We start from the raw sequence: 24,952 nt of genomic DNA, 5'->3' as shown, positions 1-24,952 counted from the left end.
TGGTGCTTGATGCCCCAAACATACCATTAAAAAAAACACAGCAACCCTAATCCTTCAAGTGATTTTGGATGTGTTTATGAAGGGTTTCCATTAGGGGAATTGAAGGAAGGCCTCAGGGTGAAAGAAAAGGTAGTGCACTGGAAGTGAAATAATTTAAAAGCACGCCCCTTGGAAAACAATTGTTGCCTGGGTTGTTTTGGCAAGATATTGAGGATAGTTGAGTGTGCTGCATGCTTGTCCGCTAATAGGTCAAATGTCAACAATCGGCTTCTCTGTAATTCCTAAAGGTAAGAATGACACTGTGCAGAACAGCAGTTTTATCTTTTTGATTTTATTTACGGGGTTAGTTGGTCGACAAGAGCGAGGACTGCTTGTTCTCTTTCCCCGCAACCGGTGTGGCGGCACATTCTTTAGCACAGCACAGGTTCTCCTACTGGCTATAGCGGCTGTTAGCTGCGTGTATTAGGAGGAATGTGTTTTGGCTACCCATGCCAGCCAAAAAAATTAGAGAACCCTCCCCCCAATAAACAAAGCTACACCAGAATTTCTGCATCTCTGTCTGGGCTGCACATTGCCAGTAATGAAGTGATTAAACTAGTTTCCTTGCTGCATTGTTAAAACCAGCCTGCAAGTTAGGAATCTGTTGGCAAACTAACATGCAAGCCCGTGCGAGTGAACTTTGCAAGATGCGTGGAGCAGCCTTGAGGATTTAAGAATAGCTCTCTCTGGTCCAGTGCCCTGTGGCCAAAAAGATGTCCTGTCCCAATAAAAAACCCACGAATGGGGATCTGAGTTGCAGCTTTGCTCCCCTGGGACTTGGCGATTTCCAGCAGCTGCAGTTCAGAGGCAGACTCCCTCCAAAATGAAGAGGTACAGCATACAGCCTTAGCTCTGGTCCATTTGTCTCATACCGTATAAGAGCATCAGAATATAAGAAGAGGCAGCCAGGTCAGGCAGAAGCCTTGCCTAATCCAGCTGCCTAAGCAGATGTTTCTGGGAAGCTCGCAAGCAGGACTCCTGGGTGCAACAGCAGTCTTTTCGCTTGCAGCTGGTATACAGAGTCTTGCTGCTTCTCCCTGTAGCACATTAAGGCAGAAAGATGGCTCCTAAGCTGTATGCATTCTCCTTGGTTAGGCGAGGGAACGGTCCTGTTATCCCCGTACTTTACAGACCCCTTCCCTGCAAACTGGCATTTAGTTAATGTGCAATTCCTGGGGTGTGTTTTTTTGGGGGGATTTTTAGACCAGCTGGAATTCTCTTTCCTTGTTTCTCCGTTTTGGTTTGTCATCCTCCTGCTTGCTCAGACAAGTATTCGGAGAAGTGTCAGCTGAGTGTAAATCTCCTTGTGCTATTTATAGCTTTTCTTTGCCCTGTGTGTGTGTGTGTGTGTGTTTGTGCGGTGATGAAGAGGTATACAAGAGGTGGAGGGAACTGCGCTGCAGCCTTAGCAAAGGAGGCAACCCTGAAACTGTAGCCGCAGCAAACAGTTGACAAGGCCTCCAAAACAGAAAGGCGGAATTTCCAGCAGAGCTTGTTGGGTTAGGAACAGGTCACCAAATGTGCATATTTTCATGCATGCTCCTGGCTTGAGGTGTTCCAGGAAGATGGTGCGTCAGAAGGGTGGAGATTGCAATGCAACATGAGGTTGCAACCCATCCTTTAATCTCGGAGGTGTTGCAATGGTGCCGCTGAGGAAATAAAAATGTTAACAAGGGCGCAGGCATTGAGGCCGGTGGGTTTGAAGATGCTTTTCTGGTTGCTGTAAACTGCAGCCTGAAGATCTGTGGAGGGGTGGGGTTGTCGTCCAACCTGCCCCCCTACAGCATGGGTAGGCAAACTAAGGCCCGGGGGCTGGATCTGGCCCAGTCGCCTTCTAAATCCGGCCCACGGACAGTCTGGGAATCAGTGTGTTTTTACAAGAATATAATGTGTCCTTTTATTTAAAATGCATCTCTGGGTTACTTGTGGGGCATAAGAATTCGTTCATTCCCCCGCCCCCAAATATTGCCCAGCCCCCCACAAGATCTGAGGGACAGTAGACTGGCCCTCTGCTGAAAAAGTTTGCTCACCCCTGCCTACAGGGTGATTATTCTAATGTAGGACCCCTCCAGATGTGTGGGGTCTTTTTGCAAGCATTTCCTGCAACTTTTCAGAGATGTAATGATAGTCCTTTGGTGGTAGATATATATTGGACTGATATATTGGACCATTCAATGCAGTATTATTCTGCTTTATTTTTTCTGTGATGCTTCCCCAGTGTTAATGCATTATTGCCATCTGGAGGGACAACCCTCCAAAAATAGTGGTATTAAAAAAATGCCATATTTTGGTAGGAAGTTATGGGGAATGAATTAGTTGGAAACAGAGCAGTAGGTTCATTCCCAAAACATTGCAGGCACAAACAGTATTGAAAGAGGAATTGCATATAACTGCCCTGGTTTCATCTTTTATCATTTTATTTAATATTTAAATTTATTTCTTATTTAAATGTAGCTTTCCACCCCCCCAAAAAAACCCCATGCATCTTTTAGATTTTTAAAATACTGGTTTAATGTATGGTTTTTTTGCTTAAAATATTGTAAGTCGCTTTGAGTTGCTGTGGCAAAATATGCAACTAGTAATTTTATGTATTTTTTTAAAAAAATAGTTTTTATTTGGTTTTACAAATATAGAATTATAACAGTGCAATACAAATAGATATCCATATTTAGAGATTTATCCAAATCTCTGGACTTCCCGCCTTCCCCTCCATGGGGTCCTATTGTCATCCTTTTCAACTGCATATTATTTCGTATTACATGTTATATGTCTCCCATTTTGTCCGTAATATTTGCCACATTACAAGTGTTATTGCGATCCTGCTAGTGTTTTCATCTGTTTACAGCGGTCCTTTAGATAAGATGCGGATAATAAAATAAATGAGTAATAATACCGGTAATCTGGAACTAGACTCTGGATCCTTGAAGTAGGATTTGCTGGCGACGTGGTACTAGCGCCCCTGATTGTGGAGGAAAGGGGGTAAAGTTTGGACCTGAGTATCTGGCCGCCTATGGGAGACTGGTCACCTCTCTACTGATAGCTGTGCCCGTCTACTGATGAGCAGAACTTCCTCCCTTGTGTGTCACACACTCTTGGTAGAAGTTGTGGGCTGCAGTTTGTGGACCCGGCGTTCCAGATTCCTGATCCACCCCAGATTTCACTTTGGGGGAGCGGTGAGCAAGTCTCTAGGCCTCAAGGATCCGAGGATGTGCTTGAAAGTGAGTGGGGTCGATGGCTGCCGGAATCCCAGAATCCCAGGGAAGCATCTGAGTAAGAACTTCTGGGTGGCTCTGCTTCTCATTTAACAGTTTGGGAAAGCTGAGGAGCAAAAATAGCAGACTGCTGCAGAAGTTCCTTGAGGAAAATAAGCCAATTGGCTTAATTTTATGCTGATTGTAGAATTTTGGGTTTCCTTCATGCAGGGTATTGGATTGCCTAGCCTAGAAATACGCTCCCCCCCCTTCTCTCACTAATATGGGGTCTCTCAGTGTTAGAAACTAGGATATATAAACTAGGCAGCAAATGGCTCCTTTAAACTGGGATTACAGTCGCCAAAACCGAATGCCTTAGATGCCGTTTGGGGGCCAGATGGCTCGAAAGTTCTATTTTTCTGTAACACTACTTTTGGGTTCCTGAATTTCGTTCTGATGGTGGAGATAAAATATCATGGGTCGAATTCTACAGGATTTGCTGTTAGCTTATGAAAACAGGCAAGATCCAAACGTCAGGTGACATTTTGGCACCTGGGCATCTTCACTTGGTTGCAGGTGGCGGATAATCGCCAGGTGCAAAATGCGCTTGGTAAATGTTGAACATTTCTCTCTCAGGACCTTTCTTGTCGCCTATCCCAAATTTCTACCCCTTTGCCTTCTGCAGCATTCTAAATTCCCTATGAACAGAGTTCACTAACAAACTGTTACTAGATGGGCATTTAATTTTTTTTAATAAATTGGTGTCTAGTCGGAGGGCAAGATTAAGGGCTTTTACCTGCTCGCTGGAAAGCCGCAGCGGGGAACATACACCCCCTCAGCTATGAAAAGATTTACAGCACCCGACACTACGCAGACTAGCCTTGTTGCAGTCACTCATTTTATGGGTGACGAAGGGACGGTTCACACAGTAATTCAGTCTACGGCCGAGCCCTTGGCAGGTTTCTCTCCCCCACCCCGAAACACCTTAGCAACCCCTCACTAACCTACATTTTAAAATCTTCCTGAATTTGGGAGGTGGGTAGTAACATGGCTGGGGAAGTTTTCATGGTGGAGAGGAAGAGAAATCAACTGGAAAGCTTTTCATTTTCTAAAAGACATTATTAATAGCTGCAATGCCAGTCAAACATCAGGCAGTTTTAGAGTTGCAATTAATTCACACGTGTGTGTGTGTGTGTATGTATGGGTGCACCACATTTGGGATGTGCTAAAATTTACAAATGCTAATGCCCCCCCCCCCCGGTGCCTTTGTCCCTCCTTAAAACATCTGAAAACTCAAGAAAGCTTAGAGATAAAAACAGAAGAATACCCGGAAGTAATTTCAAGGCATGGCCTATATGGTTTTCTTACCTTAAACAATGTAAGGAAACTACAGGCCGTGCCTTGAAATACTTCCGGGTATTCTTATTTATTTATTTATTCGTAAATAATATTCACTTGAGTTTTCATATGTCTTAAGAACACAATGCTATTTTGCATCAAATACTATACTACCAGGTATTCGGAGAAAATTACTTTCCAGGTAAAGCTTTGCATTATTATTATTAAAATGTAACATTAAATGTTTTTAATGGGTTTTCCCTCACCACCCATCAAATATTTTAATTCATATCTGTTTGCCTTTCGGGGTCCAGGTTACACACTCAATTTAGGGCAAAGGGACATTTTCCGCGTTCCATTATTTTTTGCATGAAGCCACATCTCTTGGGGAGAAATTAGCCCATGTGGAGCCTCTACCCCTCCTTGCCAGCTTGCAAGTAGATCTCAGGGACGTGGTAGGTAAATGGAAAAGAAAGACGGGGCCTTTGCATGCTTCACCTCTGCTTTTTCAGCTCTTGTGAGTTGTTTGCATCTTCTCTTGATATGAGAGATCCCAGGCTTCCTCTGAACTTCGGGGCTGGAGAAAGGTCAGGAGCTGCAGGTTGCCAAAACGGACTCATCACACCAAGTAGCTGGTTCCAGGTTTGGGGAGCAAGTGAGCCCCAGCTTTGAAAAGGGTGACAGCTAGAACAGGCCTCCCCATGCATGCTCTGGCTGCCCGTTTGCAACGGGAAACAGGGCACAGTGGTACCTCGGTTTAAGAACAGTCCTGTTTAAGAACAATTTGGTTTACAAACTCCGCAAAACCGGAAACAGTTTGAGAACTTTATTTCGGTCTAAGAGTGGAATCTGAACAGTGGAAGTGCACCGGCGGCGGGAGGCCTCCTTAGGGAAAAGGCACCTCAGTTTAAGAACGGTTTCAGTTTAAGAATGGGCTTCCTGAATGGATTAAGTTCATAAACCGAGGTACCACTCTGTCTGTCTGTCTGTCTGTCTGTCTGTCTATCTATCTATCTATCTATCTATCTATCTATCTATCTATCTATCTTTCCGAACTCTTTTTGGCCCCATCTTTGCTTTCCCCCCCAATAATATTTATTAAGTTTCAAACAAGTACAACACATACTGTAAAACCAATGAATGGTTTAAGTGGTTTAAATGTTCTCGGATGTTTTGGCTCCTGAACGCCGCAAACCCAGAAGTGACTGTTTCGGTTTGCGAACGTTCTTTGGAACCCGAATGTCTGACGGAGCTTCTGATGGGCTGCAAGAGCTTCCTGCAGCCTATCGGAAGCTGCGCTTTGGTTTCTGAATGTTTTGGAAGTCGAACGGACTTCTGGAATGGATTCCGTTCGACTTCTGAGGTATGACTGTAATAGCACTTTAAAAAGTCGTGGCTTCCCCCGTTTGTTAAGTGAGGTGTTAGGAGAGGGAACACCCCCCCCCCTTTAGTCTCCTCCCGGAGCTAGTTCCTGGAGTGGCTTAACAGTCGATCCCTCTTCCCAGGGAACTCTGGGAATTTGTTCAGTGAGGAGAACGAGGGTCTCCTAAGAACCTTCAGCACCCTTAAGAAACTACAGCTCCCATAATTTTTTTTGGGAAAGCCTTGGTGGTTTAAAGTGGCATGATACTGCTTCAGATGTTTAGTGCAGATGAGGCCAGAAGCAGAACTTGAATATTGGCCGTCCACTCTTCCCCTCTACCCAAAAATCTCTTTCTTGAAAAGTGCATGGAGGCCATTTTGTGTTCCGGAACATTTTTTCCATGTAAACCTGTCCCGAGCAGTAGAGGCCCATTGCAGTTAATGGCTCCTCTCAGTCCTTTCACACTAGCAGAAAATAGGAGGATATTCCATTGCTGCCGCCTCCTTCATGAAGGCCGGAATGAATGGCCATTGTCCTGCTGCCTGCTGTGCCAGTCTGACATCACTGGCGCTCTTTTGCGATGGTGTTGGACAATTTCCCTCTCCCCAGTTAACCCTTCCCACGATCTCTTTGAGTTTTGCAAGCCCCATTCAACATCTTCATGTCTCCAGGAGAACCACAAATTTGCTCAGGGTGCTTGGCTGAGACTGAGAGGGTTCGGACTCGACTCTGAAACTGTGATTTTTTTTGCATGCTTGATTTATTGTGGCATCTGCACCGGCTCCCACCGTATAGAGCTATGGTTTGTGAGTGGCTGTTGAAGCTGGTTTTTTTTCAAACCATGGTTCAGGCGGATCATGGTTTGGTGTTGCATGTGAACTGACAAATTGTGATGTTGCTTCGGTCTCGAGAGGCTTTGGTTTGGGGGTAGGATTTGGGGACTTTTGAGGCAGAGGGGAACGGAAGCAATAGATGCTATGGTCTGCCTGAATATTGGGGGCACAATTTGTGGTTTGGAGCCTAGACTGTGGTTGGCAGCGCAGGAAGTTGTCTTCTAATAAGTGAGATGACTGATCCTTCTAACTGTTCTGCTGATTGGGAATGGCTTTCCATGCTATCAGATGGGGAGTCTTCTCTAACTGTGCCGGGAAGTGCTATGGAATTGGGACCTTCTACATCAGGGATCAGCAAACTTTTTCAGCAGGGGACCAGTCCACTGTCTCTCAGACCTTGTGGGGACATTTTGAAAAAATAATAATGAACAAATTCCTATGCCCCACAAATAACCCAGAGATGCATTTTAAATAAAAGCACGCATTCTACTCCTGTAAAAACACCAGGCAGGCCCCACAAATAACCAGAGATGCATTTAAAATAAAAGGACACATTCTACTCATGTAAAAACACGCTGATTCCCGGACCGTCCGAGGGCCGGATTTAGAAGGTGACTGGGCCGGATCCGGCCCCCGGGCCTTAGTTTGCTTACCCATGTTTTACATGCAAGGCAGATGTTCTACGGCTTGACTACAGATTTTCCCTTTAGCTCACATCATCTGTGTTGAAGCTGCTGTTGCAATCCTGGAGCTGCAAGTCCCCCCCCTTACCAGAATTATTACAATCCTCCCCCCCCCATGCTTTATGCAGCCTACTTCTGCAGAATTGATGATGGGTGTGCATTTTGGAATGTGCCAGGCGAAAGCTTTCTAGCAGGGGAGCCCAGGCGTTAATCAGACAGAGCATCAAGGGCCATCAACAGATCCTGCCAAGGCCCAGCAAGGAATGGGCATGTCTCTGTGCCAAATTTTGGCCTTGCACAGGGCGCCATAGTACCCGTGTCGGCCAGTGATACTGGCCTTGAAGCTCACAGGGTGAGTGGGGTAGCTGTAGTAGTTTTTGTTTGTAATGTTGTTGTTTATATGCCATCCAACTGACTAGCTTCCCACTCTGGGCAGCTTCCAGCAAAGTACATATATAAAAAAAATACAATATGACACCAAACATTAAAAACTTTGCTATAGAGGGGAAGTCGCTGCATCTCAGCCTAGCCTACTTCACAGGGTTGTTGTGGCAGTTAATTGAGGAGGGAGGAAGAAACAAGCATGCTACCTTCATCTCTTTGCAAGAAATGAACAAGGAATAACTCAACACACAGCAACACCCCGCTCCCACCGATGCTGTTATGTGGAAATTGAGAAGAGCTCTCCTTAAGAACCCTACACTTGGTGCCCGAGCCATTAAGACCAAAGTTTCCCTTTTTTAAAATAATAATTTTCTTGTCTTCTTATAGACAACATTTTCAATGCACAATTCTCCCATACAGTGGTGCCTCGCAAGACGAAATTAATCCGTTCCGCGATTCTCTTCGTATAGCGGTTTTTTCGTCTTGCGAAGCAAGCCCATTGACAGCTTAGCGGATTAGCACTATTAGCGGTTTAGCGGCTTTTAGCGATCAGCTGTTAAGCGGCTTATCAGTGGATCAGCTGTTAAGCGGCTTAGCGGCTTAGGAAAAGGGGGAAAAACGGGGAAAAACCCCGCAGGAACTCGCAAGACATTTTCGTCTTGCGAAGCAAGCCGATAGGGAAATTCGTTTTGCGAAGCGCCTCCAAAACGGAAAACCCTTTCGTCTAGCGGGTTTTCCGTCTTGCGAGGCGTTCGTCTTGCGGGGCACCACTGTATTTCCCCCCAGCTTTGACAATCTATCTGCCCCGTTGTCTCCTTTTCTTTCCTTCACCTCTATTAATTCCCCCCCCCTTTTTTATTGGTTTTCACATACTACATTACAATACAAATGTACCAAAGCCCAAACACCATTTCCTCCTCATTCCCCCCATACATTTACATTTCTATTTCCTCAGTCCATCATATTATTCTTTTCTCCTTCCTCCCACTTTCCTCTGTCCCCACTCGATTTCCTCCACATTATACAATTTACAATAATCTTTGCATTCTACAACCTTCTCAAATCGTCTATATATTCTTTTTAAAAAAAGACCAAAGTTCCCCTTGGAATGGATGGGCATTTTGCACCGTCTCTCGAGTTATCCTGAGGATAGCAACGATTGCTGCTAACGCCAGTCCTGTCCAGCTGGATCCAGCCTCGGAAACTTGGTGACCTGAACGATCATAACCCCCTGTGAGCGGTTGCTGCCGCCACCGCATTCTGAATGAAGAGCTTGAACGGATTCTGGAAAAAGGCGGCGTTGTCCCAAACTGGGTTTTATATCTTGCTTCATTTCCACCCCCCTCCAAATGCTTGGAGGTGTAGTGACCCCTAGCGGTCAAGAAAGGCCTGAAGTGGCAGAAGCCCAGAGCTTGTTCGCCTTTGGCTCCCCAAGGATAGAATCATAGAATCATAGAGTTGGAAGGGACCACAAGGGCCATCGAGTCCGACCCCCTGCCAAGCAGGAAACACCATCAGAGCACTCCTGACATATGGTTGTCAAGCCTCTGCTTAAAGACCTCCAAAGAAGGAGACTCCACCACACTCCTTGGCAGCAAATTCCACTGTCAAACAGCTCTTACTGTCAGGAAGTTCTTCCTAATGTTTAGGTGGAATCTTCTTTCTTGTAGTTTGGATCCATTGCTCCGTGTCCGCTTCTCTGGAGCAGCAGAAAACAACCTTTCTCCCTCCTCTATGTGACATCCTTTTATATATTTGAACATGGCTATCATATCACCCCTTAACCTCCTCTTCTCCAGGCTAAACATGCCCAGCTCCCTTAGCCGTTCCTCATAAGGCATCGTTTCCAGGCTTTGACCATTTTGGTTGCCCTCCTCTGGACACGTTCCAGTTTGTCAGTGTCCTTCTTGAACGGTGGTGCCCAGAACTGGACACAGTACTCCAGGTGAGGTGTGACCAGAGCAGAATACAGTGGCACTATTACTTCCCTTGATCTAGATGCTATACTCCTATTGGTGCAGCCCAGAATTGCATTGGCTTTTTTAGCTGCCGCGTCACACTGTTGGCTCATGTCAAGTTTGTGGTCAACCAAGACTCCTAGATCCTTTTCACATGTACTGATAGGACCCCTGGGAATTGAAATTCGGCACTGTGCTGTGCATCCCACAGCCCAGAGCTGGTTCGTGCTGGTTAGGAGTCAAATGGCAAAATCCAGGCATAGGAAGCTGCCTTGTACCAAATCAGATCGTTGGTTTATGTGGAAATCGTTCAGTTTGGTTGTGTACGTTCTGATGTTTTGCCTCTGACTGCTTTTTGCTTACGTTCATGGTTAGTACATGTGTTGTAAGGTGCCTTGAGCGTGGTTTAAACTTTGGAAAGGTGGCATACAAATGAAATGATTGATGGATTGATCATTGGTACATCTGGCAGAGAGGGATAGCTCAGTTGGTAGAGCCTAATAATAATAAATTTATTCTTTATTAATTTTGTATACAGTGGTACCTCGGGTTACATACGCTTCAGGTTACATATGCTTCAGGTTACAGACTCCGCTAACTCAGAAATATTACCTCAGGTTAAGAACTTGGCTTCAGGATGAGAACAGAAATCGTGCAGCGGCAACAGGAGACCCCATTAGCTAAAGTGGTGCTTCAGATTAAGAACAGTTTCAGGTTAAGAACAGACGTCCAGAACGAATTAAGTACTTAACCTGAGGTACCACTGTACTGCCCTATACCTGCAAGTCTCAGGGTGGTTACAGCATAAAATCACAATGTAAAAAAATACAAAATAAATAATAAAAACAATAATAACTCAATATCTGTATCAGGCATAGGCAAACTCGGCCCTCCAGATGTTTTGGGACTACAGTTCCCATCATCCCTGACCACTGGTCCTGTTAGGTAGGGATCATGGGAGTTGTAGTCCCAAACCATCTGGAGGGCCGAGTTTGCCTGATCTATATGCTGCCCACCTGACTGGGTTGCCCCAGACATCTGATGGGAGGGTGTTCCACAGGGCAGGGGCCACTACCGAGAAGGCCCTCTGCCTGGTTCCCTGCAACCTCACTTCTCACATGAGACTCCTGATTTCAGAGTTGTGGGTTCGAGGTCCACATTGGACAAAAGATTCTTGCATTGCAGGGGGGTTAGAATTCTTTAGTACCTGGATAACGGCTTAGCTAGAATTGGGCTCTTAGTTTGTTTTCTCTTTCTCCTTTCTCATAGATCCTAAAGGATCCTCGGAAAAGCGGAAAGGAGGTAAGGGATCACCTGAACTTTCGGAAACATTTCTTCGTTTCCACAGTGCTTTTTCTTCTCCCCACCCATGGACTGTCATGGACTGGTTGGAAGCAGACAAATGGTGGGAGGAACCAACTTCGGAATTCTTAAGAGAATAAATCTCGGAGCCGAGGGATTGGTGGTGGGACAATGATAAGTAGAGGGAGAAGACTGGGAAGAGATGGTGTTGAAAGCTGGAGAGGTAACAGGGCTTAGTGAGATGGGAGAGTCTGTGGCAGAGAGAAGTCCAGATTCAGTGGCAGAAGCTGAAGCAGAAGAGGAGGTCAAGAAGCAGACAGCTGAAAAAGGCTAAATTAAAGGATTCTAATTAAAGGGTTTTTCATACAAAGTTTTGTGGACTAAAATTAAAGTTAAAATTGATATTTTGTGGGCTAATATAAAGTTGCAGAATAAAGCATAGTGACATAAGGGAAGTTTTCAACTGATTCCTTAAGGAGAAACACCCTGGTGGTTCTCCATGGAGTTGTGTTCCATTGTTTTGGTGCCACTCTTGAAAAGACCCTGTCTTGCATATTTGCTTGAGAGGTCAACACCTTGGAATCAATGTTTAGGACCTGGTCCTATTCTGAACATGGTACATCAAGATTTAATTGATTACATTTTGGGTGTACATTTTTTTATTCCCTCTCCTCTCTCCAAAGAGCTCAAGTTAACCCCTCTCCCTTAAAACAACCCTGTGAGGCAGGTCAGATAGTAACTTTCCCATGGTCACCCAGTCCAGTGAACATTGTGTTGGAGTGTGAATTCGAACCTGAGTCTTCCCAACCTCATTTCAGCACTGCTATGCCCCTGCTGGTTCTTGCTTTATTAAAAATAACCTGGGGTAGTTCAGTTGGTAGAGCATATGACTCTTAATCTCAGGGTCTTGCGTTCGAGGCCCATGTTGGGCAAAGATTTCTGCATCGCAGGGGTTGGGCTAGATGACCCTTAGGGTCCCTTCCAATTCTACAGTTCTGTGGAAAAAGATGATAAGAGAGTGTGTGTCCTCTTTCTTTCCAGGGCCGAAGAAGAAACGGCCGCCCCTCTTGAGCATGCCATCAGCAAACAGGCAGTCATCCGTCCCACCAACGTAAGAACCGCTGCTTTGCTCTCTTGCAAATTCCTAATATGCTGTATGCTGTAATACTTTTTATTATTATTTTTAATTATTGGTGCTCTGTAATGTGTTTTCAGAGGGACATGGGTGGTGCTGTGGGTTAAACCACAGAGCCTAGGACTTGCTGATCAGAAGGTCAGCGGTTCGAATCCCCACAACAGGGTGAGCTCCCATTGCTTGGTCCCAGCTCCTGCCAACTTAGCAGTTCAAAAGCACGTCAAAAGTGCAAGTAGATAAATAGGTACCACTCTGGCGGGAAGGTAAACGGTGTTTCCGTCCGCTGCTCTGGTTTGCCAGAAGCGGATTAGTCATGCTGGCCACATGACCCAGAAGCTGTACGCCAGCTCCCTCGGCCAATAAAGCGAGATGAGCGCCGCAACCGCAGAGTCGGCCACGACTGGACCTAATGGTCAGGGGTCCCTTTACCTTTAATGTGTTTTTAGTGTTGTACGCTGCCCTGGGATGTTTTTGATAAAGGGCGGTTTATAAATTGAATAAATAAATAAAAACAAATAAAGCTGGAACTCTCCAGCTCATTGTTTGTCTACATAAGGAGAGAGGAGTCTGTGGCTCTGCTGGACTATCTCTCTCTCATAAAGCCCTGACCATTGTGCATGCTGGCTTGGGACTGATGGGAGTTGGCGTCAAACATCACCTTTGTTAGGGGCACAGTTGCCCACTTCTTCTTTAGATTCTCCTCCCCATTTATGTGCCCCTCAGTTTTGCTGGAGCCCCAGTGACTTTACTGAGTGTACCTGTTTCACACTCACCAGCAGCCAAATTGAAAAATTTCAGAAAATCGACACTAGGTGGTGGATACGGGATTGGATTTTTAAATAGAGCCTTTGTCTTGCAGACCTCCAAGAAACTTGGATTCCAGGACTTTCATTACTGTTGGTGAGAAGGTATGTTGATGCTGATGTTGTTCTTTTTTTGTTTTGTTTGTTTTTTACTTGTTTGGCACATGCACACCGATTAACAACATTTTTTCTCCCTGTGATGTTATCTGGATTATCCATGATTCTTCCTTGTTCATCTTTAAATAATTGTTTTGGGTCCGGTTTTATATGGATTACAGCTCCTTCCTTTTTTGTTACACCTGAGGTTACAAAGTCCTTTCCCAAAGTCCTTTAGTTCTTCAATATTCTTCTACGTTCCCTTGCTATGTGTGTTTCTCTGAGGCGAATCACTTCTTTGACAACAAATTTTGTTTGCGAAAGAGATAAAGAAGGTCGCCGGCTGATGCTAGCAATACGAATATTGGCTTGATCCTAAACGTGTTATTTTGACAATTTTTTGTGCATCTTTCTCTCTTTCTCTCTCTCCCGGTCAACAGAACTTTGAAGTAGAGGCCGACGACTTGGTGAGCATTTCGGAGTTGGGAAGAGGAGCTTATGGCGTAGTGGAGAAAGTGTATCATGCGCAGAGCGACACCACCATGGCTGTGAAGGTAAGGGCTGCAGTACTATATAAACAATTTATTTATTTGGTTTTTCAAATTAAAATTTTACAATCACATATTCAACATACATCATAAAAACAAGATTCCAAAGAATCTCCTGGACGTCCCTCCTCCCCTTTGTGGGTCCTGTTGTTAGTCATTTCCTCCTGCGTCTTTTATAATACACTGGTACCTTGGTTCTCAAACTTAATCCGTTCCGGAAGTCCGTTCCAAAACCAAATCGTTCCAAAACCAAGGTGCGCTTTCCCATAGAAAGTAATGCAAAATGGATTAATCCGTTCCAGACTTTTAAAAACAACCGGGGGAGGAATAGTTTTCCCGAAGCCTTGACAGTATGGTTATTTTCTTTTTCCTTTCCCACTCTCTGCAGAGAATCCGAGCCACTGTGAACTCTCAGGAACAGAAGAGGCTAGTGATGGACTTGGACATTTCCATGAGGACCGTGGACTGCTTTTACACTGTCACGTTCTACGGAGCCCTTTTCAGAGAGGTAGGTGAGCAGCGGGAAGGCCAGAGCCTCTTCGTTTTTGCTGGCCACCTCAGACAGCGAGCACAACTTCTGAAGCATTTGCTGAAAAGCAGGAGGAAGCCAACCTGGTGCCTTCCAGATGCCTTATGTATTTATTTATTTAAAGGAGGTATACAGCACAAAAAATGTCACACTTAAGTAATAACATTGGTTAAACAAATAGCATTCAAGTTCCAAAGGCATGTCTCAAAATAAAGTAGGGATGACTCCTGCCACACCCTTCCATTGGCAGGGAGTTTCACAGGGCAGGACCTGCTAAAGGTTCAGTCCTCTGACGAAGGGCAACCAATTCATCTCTCTCCCCCTTCTTCTCCTCCTTCTCTCACTCCCTTCTTTTTCAGGGTGATGTGTGGATCTGCATGGAGCTAATGGATACGTCTCTGGATAAATTTTATAAGAGGGTCCTGGAAAAGAAGAAGACGATCCCCGAAGACATACTCGGGAAAATAACCGTGTCTGTGAGTGGCACCTTCTTTCTTTGCAAGTGAGCCAGGGAGGGCAGTTTGCATGATTGCTAAGTGCAGAATGCAGCAGCCAACACAGATGGAGAGAGCCAAGCTTCTTTTAAAAATCAGGGTGGGGTCATGCAAAACCCTTTTTATTAATTAAGCTTCTATACCGAGGACTGTCTTCCCAAGCTGCTTATTTCACGCTAGTGAAGAGGCATGTGTATCTCCCCCTCCTGCTGCAACAAACTCCCTTCCCTGCTTGCCTCTCAGAACCAGAAGAGGCATGAAATGGGCAGAGGAGAGATGGGCGGCCCGCAGGCGCAGTCTCTGATTATTTGGAGAAGAGGAGACTTAGGCAACTGTGGGGAGATGGGGGACCTTCAGTCTCATGGGGGCAAGACTTATTGGAGATGAGTTGCTGTGCTCATTAGGCCTGACACTCCTTTGCAGATTGTGTTTTTTGCTAATAGAGTTAACTCTAGCTTGCATAGCGTGATTGGTGAGTCGAGGAACCGCCACCCGCTTAGAGATAAATAAGACACAGGGACACATGAATTTGAGGTTAATGGGCTAAAGAAGGCCACAACTTTATTGGTTACAGCATGTGAGTGCTATTGGCTTTAGGCATTGGATCAGACAGTCTATACATGACTCCACCCTGCTCAGCGGGGAGTCGTCCGAAGGTTAACAACCAGTGGGAGGAGCTTGTTGATGCAAATTTCAGTGGTACCTCGGGTTACATATGCTTCAGGTTACATACGCTTCAGGTTACAGACTCAGCTAACCCAGAAATAGTACCTTGAGTTAAGAACTTTGTTTCAGGATGAGAACAGAAATCGTGCGCGGCGGCACAACAGCAGCAGGAGGCCCCATTAGCTGAAGTGGTGCTTCAGGTTAAGAACAGTTTCAGGTTAAGAACGGACCTCCGGAACGAATTAAGTACTTAACCCGAGGTACCACTGTACAACTGAAGCTTCCCATGATGTCACCGGGGGTCATGCCACGGCCCTAGCCATCAGCAGGGCATTGGACAGGATCCACAACCGCCGGATTCCTTTAACAGAATACCCAAATAAGGGGAGGGGTAGGTGATGGCCACACCTGCCCTCCAACACACGACATATACAGTGGTACCTCGGGTTAAGTACTTAATTCATTCCAGAGGTCCGTACTTAACCTGAAACTGTTCTTAACCTGAAGACCACTTTAGCTAATGGGGCCTCCTGCTGCCGCTGCGCCACCGGAGCACAATTCCTGTTCTCATCCTGAAGCAAAGTTCTTAACCTCAAGCACTATTTCTGGGTTAGCGGAGTCTGTAACCTGAAGCGTATGTAACCTGAAGCGTATGTAACCCAAGGTACAACTGTATTCCAATGCCTAACTGCCAATACCCAAAAAGTTGTGACGGTTTGCTACGAGGTAGGTGAAAAATCAAGAGGCTGGTTCCAATTTGCCAAATGGATAAAAATTCCTACCAGGCCCCCTGGGCAACCAGGGCAACCAACCTGAGTCCATAGCAAGGTCAGATGCATAAATAGGATCTAAAGGGAGGGTGGGCGGGTGATCCGACGACAGAGGGGCACAGAATGAGAAGATGGAGCTGCCGCGGCTGCTTAAATGTGGCTAAACCCTGCCCACAAGCCAGTCCTACCTAGGCATGGCGCGGCAGCCAGGTAAGCTGACGTAGGGGGCTGAATACACCCCCCTGCCGTCAGGGGAACCGACTCCCGCTCACAACTCCTCCCCTCTGTTAGGAGGAGAGACTTTACTGCTGGGTCGCTCCAGGCACGGCAGCTCACCTTGTTGGCCAATGCAGGTCTGCAGCTAGAATTATACCTCTCTCTCTCTTTGTCTTTCTCCAGATTGTCCGAGCCCTGGAGCATTTGCATAGCAAGCTGTCTGTGATTCACAGAGGTAGGCATTGGAGTTTGTGCATTACAAGAGCTGAGCAGGGAGCATGGAGCTCAATAGGCAGAGCACCTCTTGGGATGTGGAAGATCCTAAGGACAGCCTCCAGCATCTCCTGTTGGAACGATCCTGGCTGCAGACAATATAGAAAGATTGTCTGCCCAGAACCCTGCCAAGCCGTTGCCAGTCAATATGCCATACTGAGCTAGATAGAGGCAGAGAACAGTCTGAGCTGATAGAAGGTGGCTTCACCATTAATCATTCCAGAGCCACTAAAGTTTGTTTCCATTCTGCCTGACTGGACACACCTTGTCATGTTTGCATCTTTATCTTGCATATAATAATAATTTATTATTTATACCCCGCCCATCTGGCTGGGTTTCCCCAGCCACTCTGGGTGGCTCCCAATAGAATCAATGATAATAATAAAAAAACGATAAAACACCAGACATCAAAAACTTATCTAAACAGATGTCTTCTAAAAGTCAGATAGTTGTTTATTTCCTTGACATCTGATGCGTTCCACAGGGCGGGTGCCACGACCGAGAAGGCCCTCTGCCTGGTTCCCTGTAGCTTCACTTCTCACAGTGAGGGAACCGCCAGAAGGCCCTCGGAGCTGGACCTCAGTTTTTCATTAAAAAAAAATAATTAACGGAGGGAAGTCTCCCTAGCCGATCCAGAGAAAGAAGCGTTAACCGCTCTCTTTGTGCATCTTCCTCTTAACAGATGTGAAGCCGTCCAACGTCCTTATCAATAAACAGGGACATGTCAAAATGTGTGACTTTGGGATCAGTGGATACTTGGTAGATTCTGTGGCGAAGACCCTGGATGCTGGTTGCAAACCTTATATGGCGGTGAGTTTTTGATCAGTTGTTTGGGGCGCACCGCCCTTCTCTTGTCTCCCAGCCCCCCTCTGTTCAATCAATCAGTTTTTTTGTGATCAGCCTTCAGGAAGAAACATGCACAATTATTTATTTGTTGGTTCGTTTTTTTCCTATATCCGAGGATCACAGGGTGGTGTACAATATAAAAACACAAAAATACATGACCTGGTAACAAATGTAAACAATAACCACTCACCAGTATAAGAGGCTATAGATTGTTTAATTAGCCCAAAGGCCTGGGAGAAGAGGAATGCTTTTGTCTGGCGTTTAAATGAAGGCACCAGACAAGCCTCCTTGGGAAGAGCATCCCACAAGTGGGCAGCCACCACAGAAAAGGCCCCGCTCCTCTCATGTTGCTACCCTCCGGACCTCTTGCAGAGGAGGCACACAAAGAAGGGCCGCAGGTGATGACTGTAGGGTCCAGGTGGGTTCATATGGGGAGAGGTGGTCCTTGAGGTATTGCGATCCTGAGCTGTTTATACAATAATACCAGGCCCTGGGATCTTCGGATAAAGGGTGGTAATATAAATTGTATCAATAATGGGAAACCAGACTGATAAAATTACTAATAACAGTCTTAGGCAAGCATGGAAAACAAAATTATAAGTTTGCTCAAATGAACTCTGGTGAGTTTCACATGCGCAATATTTAGCTGCTCTGGAAGAAAGAGATGGATGTGTTCTTATCTGAAAGGACCCCCCAAAAAACATAAAATGCATTTGATCATCCTGGGAATTTCCATAAAGTGAGTTCAAGTACAAATCTTACGTATATCCCAGGAAGAGAAGTGGTGCTTAAGTGCATGCGTTTTCAAGTTCTACTGTGGTTTTATAATTTGTTGGGAGCCGCCCAGAGTAGCTGCGGCAACCCAGTCTGATGGGTGGCATAAAAATTATTATAATTATAATTGTAGTAATAATTATTATTAGTCTGCCTCTCTGGATTCACAGAAACGTTTACATTGACAATAGGGGACTTCTTTGAACTTCCCCTCCAAAAGTGCATTTAACGGTGCCAGAATAAATGCCCCGTGATGTTCAAAGAGCACACAAAGAACCCAATTCCTCCTTCTTGGTAGCTTCAACAGAATGATTGTCACTTGGCTGAGGACCCTTTCCAGGCTCTCTTTGGGGTGAATGGGTGGGAGTGTATACAGTGGTACCTTGGGTTACAGATGCTTCAGGTTACAGACTCCGCTAACCCAGAAATAGTACCTCAGGTTAAGCACTTTGCTTCAGGATGAGAACAGAAATCGTGTAGCGGTGGCGGGAGGCCCCATTAGCTAAAGTGGTACCTCAGGTTAAGGATGGACCTCCAGAACGAATTAAGTTCTTAACCTGAGGTACCACTGTAGTGTTTGTCCACATGTCATTCCACTTCGTTAGTTGTTCTGTGATGCTTCCCCCAATGTGAATGGGCACGATTGCTGCCTGGAGGATAACTCTTGTGCTCTTGTAGGGCACAGCAAAACGTATCTGGGTATTTGCAGTATTAAAACCCCCCCACAGGATTTCAGCAGGAATTAACAGTGGTACCTCGGGTTACGAACTTAATTCATTCTGGAAGTCCATTCTTAACCTGAGGCGCGCATTCCCTAGATAGGCCTCCTGCGACCCCGGAAGCGGATTGCGTTTGTATCCGGGGCAAAGTTCGCAACCCGGGACACCTACTTCTGGGTTTGTGGAGTTCGTAACCTGAAGCAGTTGTAAGCAGGACTGTTCGTAACCTGAGGTAGCACTGTACGTAATGTGCAGTGTGTCTGCCCTGAAATTTCTGCAGGCACAAACAGTATATTTATATCTTACCCTACCTGCAAGGAACTTGGGGGAATGGTTCTTCGCCTCCCCTTTTTATCCTTAAAACAACCGTGCAGGGTAGTTTGCTGAGAGAAGGAGTGGCCTGGCTCAAGGTGAGCTTTTGTGGCCAGGCAGGGACTTGAATCCAGCTTTCTGTAGCTCAACCACCAGACCGTGCCAACCCTTTTCAATACCTTTCCTTTGCAGCCAGAGAGAATAAACCCTGAGCTGAACCAGCAGGGGTACAATGTGAAATCGGACGTCTGGAGCCTGGGCATCACCTTGGTAAGAAATCTACTCAGAAGTGTGTCTGTGTGTAAAGGCATCAGTAATCTAGTGGGTTTAAGAATTCTACAGTCAGGAAACACGTGAACACTGTTGGGGATCTATGAAATATATTGCATGAGATATTGTCACCTTGTTGTGGGGCTTGCCCCAATTTAGAATAGACATATGGAACTCCCTGCTACCAGGTGCAGGGGTGTGTATTGGTGTAAAGGTAAAGGGACCCCTGACCATTAGGTCCAGTCATGGCCAACTCTGGGGTTGCGGTGCTCATCTCGCTTTATTAGCCGAGGGAGTCGGCGTACAGCTTCCGGGTCATGTGGCCAGCATGACTAAGCCACTTCTGGCAAACCAGAGCAGTGCACGGAAGCGCCGTTTACCTTCGCGCCGGAGTGGTACCTATTTATCTACTTGCATTTTGACATGCTTTCGAACTCCTAGGTTGGTAGGAGCAGGGACTGAGCAATGGGAGCTCACCCCGTTGCGGGGATTCAAACTGCCAACCTTTTTATTGGCAAGCCCTATGCTCTGTGGTTTAACCCACAGTGCCACCCGCGTCCCTGTGTATTGGTGTACTTAGCTTTAAAAGAGGATTAAAAAAAAAAAATCACAGGGAGAGTTTCATCAGTGGCTACTGGGTGTGATAGCTAAATAGAGCCTCCTTGTTCCAAGGCAGGATACCTCCAAATAAGAAATATCAGGGATGTAGGACTATGAAACTGTTGCCTTCAGGCTTTCTGGTTGGCCACTGCAGCAAGCAGAAACACTGGACCCAGGTAGAGGTTCCGTTTGACCAGGAAGGGCTCTCTGTTTATGTTCTGTTCTGCTCTCTCCCTCTCAGATTGAAATGGCCATTCTCCGATTCCCGTACGAATCCTGGGGCACCCCTTTCCAGCAGCTGAAGCAAGTGGTGGAAGAGCCCTCGCCTCAGCTGCCTGCGGAGCACTTCTCACAGAACTTTGTGGACTTCACAGCCCAGTGGTAGGTGCTCTTCCTATCCAGGCCACCATCTTGTCTCCCAGAATGCACTGCACCGGAGGTGATCCATTTCCTTGCAGCACAGTGCTTCAAAACACCCCTAGCTTTGCATGCAGAACGTCCCTAGCAACATCTCCCAAGTTGGTTTTTATCGAAGTAGGTTTTACCCTCGGGTATTTTAATCTGGTTTAGGTGCCCCTTGGCTGTTGATGGTTTTAGGCAATACAGCTTCTTCACCACCTGAGCTTTGCTGCTGGAGTGATTTGTAGGAATAGGAACCTCGTTTTCCCACCGTCTGTTATTAGCAGCTTGCAGTGAACTTCACCAGCATGTGAAATTCCTGGGAGAAGCATCTCTGGGTTCATGTGGATGATTCATGCGCAAACCTGTGCCTTGGGAACGAGGGGCACCTGCCAAACTCTCACCACCCCCAGCCCCAGCCCAGATTTACCCCTGTAGTCACATGGTAGCAATAAGTAAACAAACAACCCCTGTGTTGCAAAATGTGACTCGGCAATAACAAAAACAACACGATGGCCAGAAACATTTACAGTATAGAAAACTTTATGGAATAATGCAAAACATCAAAATTATCAATCTGAAGTCTCTAAAAGTTTGGAAACACTGTTCAGCAGAGTTCAGATTTGGACATCAGAATTGGACATTTGCCGATTATACAAAGCTTTAAAATCTGGCACCGTGACTTATTCAAGGGCTTTTAGAGGCTTCAGTTTGATAATTTTGATGTTATATCACAAAACTCTATTTACATAAAACAACCTGATTCAGGACTATATTAAAATGCCACACAAATAAAACCAATGGCTTCTTTGCTATGAAAAAGTTACATTTAATGTTTACTTCCTTCATAGCAACATAATGTCTATCCAGCTTTTCTCTAAAGTTCTTAATGTTTTGTATAACCGACCTCTTAACACTCACGAATTTCCTTTCCTTGTTTTTCGTTCTCTCAGTTTGAGGAAGAATCCTGCCGAACGATTGAGTTATGTGGAACTCATGGTGAGTGTCTCTTCTTCCTTCCTTCTCCAAATTTGGTTAAGGGTTATGTGGTGCCAGCAAGGAATTAATAGAATTGTAGAGTTGGAAGGGACCACGAGAGTCATCAATAATAATAATAATAGCAATAATAATAATTTTATTTATACCCCGCCCGCCCTGGCCAGAGCTGGGCTCAGTAAAAACATAATAGGGGGGAACCAATTTAAAATAAAGGTTCAAAATGCAATTTGAAATGCAGCCTCATTTTAAAAGTAGCCCATAGATCAAAAACCATAAGGGGAGGGAAACATAAGGGTCAGACTGAGTCCAAACCAAAGGCCAGGCAGAACAGCTCTCTCTTGCAGGCCCTGCGGAAAGATGTCAAGTCCCGCAGGGCCCTAGTCTCTTGTGACAGAGCGATCCACCAAGTTGGGGGCCAGTACTGAAAAGGCCCTGGGCCTAGTTGAGACCAATCTAACCACCTTGCGACCTGGGACCTCCAAAATGTTGTCATTTGTGGACCTTAAGGTCCTCCGCGGGGCATACCAGGAGAGGCGACCCCGTAGGTCCAACCCCCTGCAATGCAGGAATCTTGCCCAACATGGGCTTCAAATCCATGATCCTGAGTCTCATGTTCCACCTACTGAACTATCCAGGAAATGACTGCCCTTCATTGGAGGATTTTAAACAGAGTTTGGACGGCCATCTTATCAGGGACTCTTTAGTGTGTGATTCCTTCATTGCAGGGGGCTGGACCAGATACCCTTTGGGGGTGCCTTCCATGTCCACAATTCTATGACTGCCTCTTCCTTTGCTCCTTGTGCAAGATGAGACCTCTTCTCTCGTCTCAAACTGAAACCCTTCTCCTTTCCCAACAGGCCCACCCGTTCTTCACTATGCACGACACCCGCGAGACTGATATGGTCTCCTTCGTCACAGAAATCCTAGGAGATGACTCCTAAAAGTCCCACGGAACCTCGCCATCGGAACAAAAGAACCAGCTCTGCCTTCTCCTGGCAGGGAGAGAAAACAGAATAAGGATTTTTATAGCACCAACTGTGGTTTGCACAAAAGAGAATGAATGTCTTCGCTGCTTCCCCCCCCCATCCCACCCCAAATAATTTTTCTCTTCCCTCCCACCCCCTTTCTCAGCATCATGCTGGACTTAGAGCGATTTTATTATTATTATTTAACAAGAGGCCTCTATGAATGACATGTTTTTGACACGTAGACGTCTTCGATCCCAACTGTAGCCACGCACAATCTGCTTAAGGGTTGAAGGGCGCTCAAGACAACGCCCCCTCGGGTGGGTTTTGAGAAAAGCACGTTGTGTTACTTTTAAAACCAGGCGCCTTTTTGAAATGCAGCTGTGTGTGTGTGTGTACGTGTGTGTGTGTGTGTGTATGTTTGTGTGTCTATGAGCATGTGTACTTTTGCTTGGAGAGATCTGAGCCCATCTGAAACTGCATACAAAATCACAGCAGCCACAGAAGTGTCACCTGTCGCAGGTTAACCAGCAGACCTGTGGGGCTGGTTGTTTTTTGGGTGGTGTCACGTCATCTTGCAAGTGACAGATTGCATTAAAATAATAAAAAAGCTCAGTAGATCATGAGGCTCTTAATCTCAGGGTCGTGGGTTTGAGCCTCGCGTTGGCAAAAGATTCCTGCATTGCAGGAGGTTGGACTAGATGCCTCTCGTGGTCCCTTCCAACTCTATGATCTGATATCTATGAACTGAACCCACACCCCAGTTACTCCCTGTATGTAGAAAACTAGCTCTTAGAGCAGAATGGAAGAGTTATTTAAATGTTCTCCACTATGGAAGTCTGGGAAGGACTCTCACCTATAATTCTGTTTTTAACATGACTCTTAGTTTTGTTATCGCCCCCAAACCATTTACTCATTTAATTCTAACAGCCGTTTTTCTTAGGCCTAAACAGACGTCTCCTTCACTTTTCCACAGCTAAATGTAATATATTATCAGTTTCTTTTAAATGCTCTGTCCAGTCACAGTTGTGTGGCAAAATCAGTAGACACACACATACACAAACCCCTCTTTAAACACAAGCAGAGTCTCGCCCTCTCCAAAGTTGTTCTGGAAGCAGTGATTGAGTTGAGCTGCCATCTCTCTGCTGACCTAAGACCACAGGTGCATCCTGTTGTTGGACTGCCATACCCATCATCCCTCACCCGTTGGCCATGCTCTCTGCTGGGGTTGATGGGATTGCTAGTTGAGCAACGCTTTGAACACCACGTGTTTCCCACTCCCGCTATAGAAAGAGTCCCAAGGACAGGCAGGCAGTTCATAGCCATATTTCACGTAGTGGAGGGAAGAATCTAACGTCCAGATTTATTTAACAAATCCCCAGATCTTTCTTTCTTTCCTTTTTAATGAAAAGAGCAGTTGAATGTGTCTATATGTATTGGGGTGGGGCGTGTTGACACATTCTCTGCTCTTCCCCCCCCCAAAGTTTACACACACAAACCAGCTTCAGTACCACCCAGCCAGTCGGCGACAATGGGAGTTGTAGTCTTAATAAGACTTTTTTTAAAATCCACAGACACTTTTTCATCTGTGACACATTGCAGGATAGAAGCATCCATGTCGATTTCCCCACCACGAGGACAAGCAGACTTGCTTTTTTCTGTCATGCCAGCTAATGCCTGCACATGGGGAAGTTGCGAGTCAGGTTGTCCAGTGTCGGGTGTGCTAAATGGCAGTCCCTATCTGGGATTTCTCAGGCAGTGTCCGTTTCAATTCCTACCTGGAAATGCTGGTATTTGAACCTGGTACCTTCTGCATGCGAAAGCCAGGTGAGCTAGGGACCCGCCTCCTTTTGCTCACCTGCCTCATCCTCTCAGAAAAGGTGCTTACCAACACAGTTGACACTTGTTTCTAAGTCATACTCTAATGCCCTGCCCACGACCGACAAAAGGGAAGCATTTACCTGTGATATTATATAGCCCCACTTGGTTTCTGTGGATTACGTCTCTCTCCCCTCTCCTAAACACACACAGCCAAGTCATATCTATTATTATCTTCCTTCTTTCTAATATATTTGTACATATAAATTATATTTTGAAAACTCAGCATTATGTCCAGGTGGGAATAGGTTTGGCAAAACAACCAGCAGTTTCAGTTAGACCAACCAGCCTTAGGGAGTGTTGGCGAAGCGTTGTGGTTCAAAGGGGGGGGGGAAACAAGCCACCTAATTTTTAACGGGTCCTTTTTAAGAAGCACCCCTGGATTCTTAAAAGCATGCCTTTGGTCTTCAAAAGTGGCCACCTCCTTTGGAGAAATTAGGTTTCCCTCCTTCCTAACCCCAAACCCAATAATGCTCCTAAAAGTTCTTAACTACTTTCGTAATTCTGTGGAATAAGGTCCAGGGTTCTGGAACCGTAGAAATGCAAGCAAGATCAGGCCAAAGCTCCAT

At 45.7% G+C, this 24,952-nt stretch overlaps 1 protein-coding gene across 3 annotated transcripts in view; it reads left to right on the top strand.

Annotated features, from left to right (window-relative positions):
* MAP2K3 (mitogen-activated protein kinase kinase 3) overlaps positions 1–24,711 on the top strand; it is a 71,582-nt gene extending 46,871 nt beyond the window's left edge. For all 3 annotated transcript variants that reach the window (XM_081889323.1, XM_081889324.1, XM_081889322.1), the window contains exons 2-13: positions 11,059–11,091; positions 12,133–12,202; positions 13,086–13,134; positions 13,566–13,679; positions 14,062–14,181; positions 14,562–14,678; positions 16,532–16,583; positions 17,304–17,431; positions 19,465–19,542; positions 20,384–20,523; positions 21,495–21,540; positions 22,398–24,711. In XM_081889323.1, coding sequence (XP_081745449.1) covers positions 11,059–11,091; positions 12,133–12,202; positions 13,086–13,134; positions 13,566–13,679; positions 14,062–14,181; positions 14,562–14,678; positions 16,532–16,583; positions 17,304–17,431; positions 19,465–19,542; positions 20,384–20,523; positions 21,495–21,540; positions 22,398–22,481 — 1,031 coding nt within the window. In that variant the 3' untranslated portion in view covers positions 22,482–24,711. The remainder of the gene's footprint in view (positions 1–11,058; positions 11,092–12,132; positions 12,203–13,085; positions 13,135–13,565; positions 13,680–14,061; positions 14,182–14,561; positions 14,679–16,531; positions 16,584–17,303; positions 17,432–19,464; positions 19,543–20,383; positions 20,524–21,494; positions 21,541–22,397) is intronic.
* Positions 24,712–24,952: the final 241 nt, after the last annotated feature.

This window comes from Podarcis melisellensis (assembly GCF_964234715.1).
Source record: "Podarcis melisellensis genome assembly, chromosome: 14".
NCBI lineage: Eukaryota > Metazoa > Chordata > Lepidosauria > Squamata > Lacertidae > Podarcis > Podarcis melisellensis.
The sequence above is the reverse complement of the archived record's forward strand: the minus strand, read 5'-3'. Positions and strand labels throughout refer to the sequence as shown.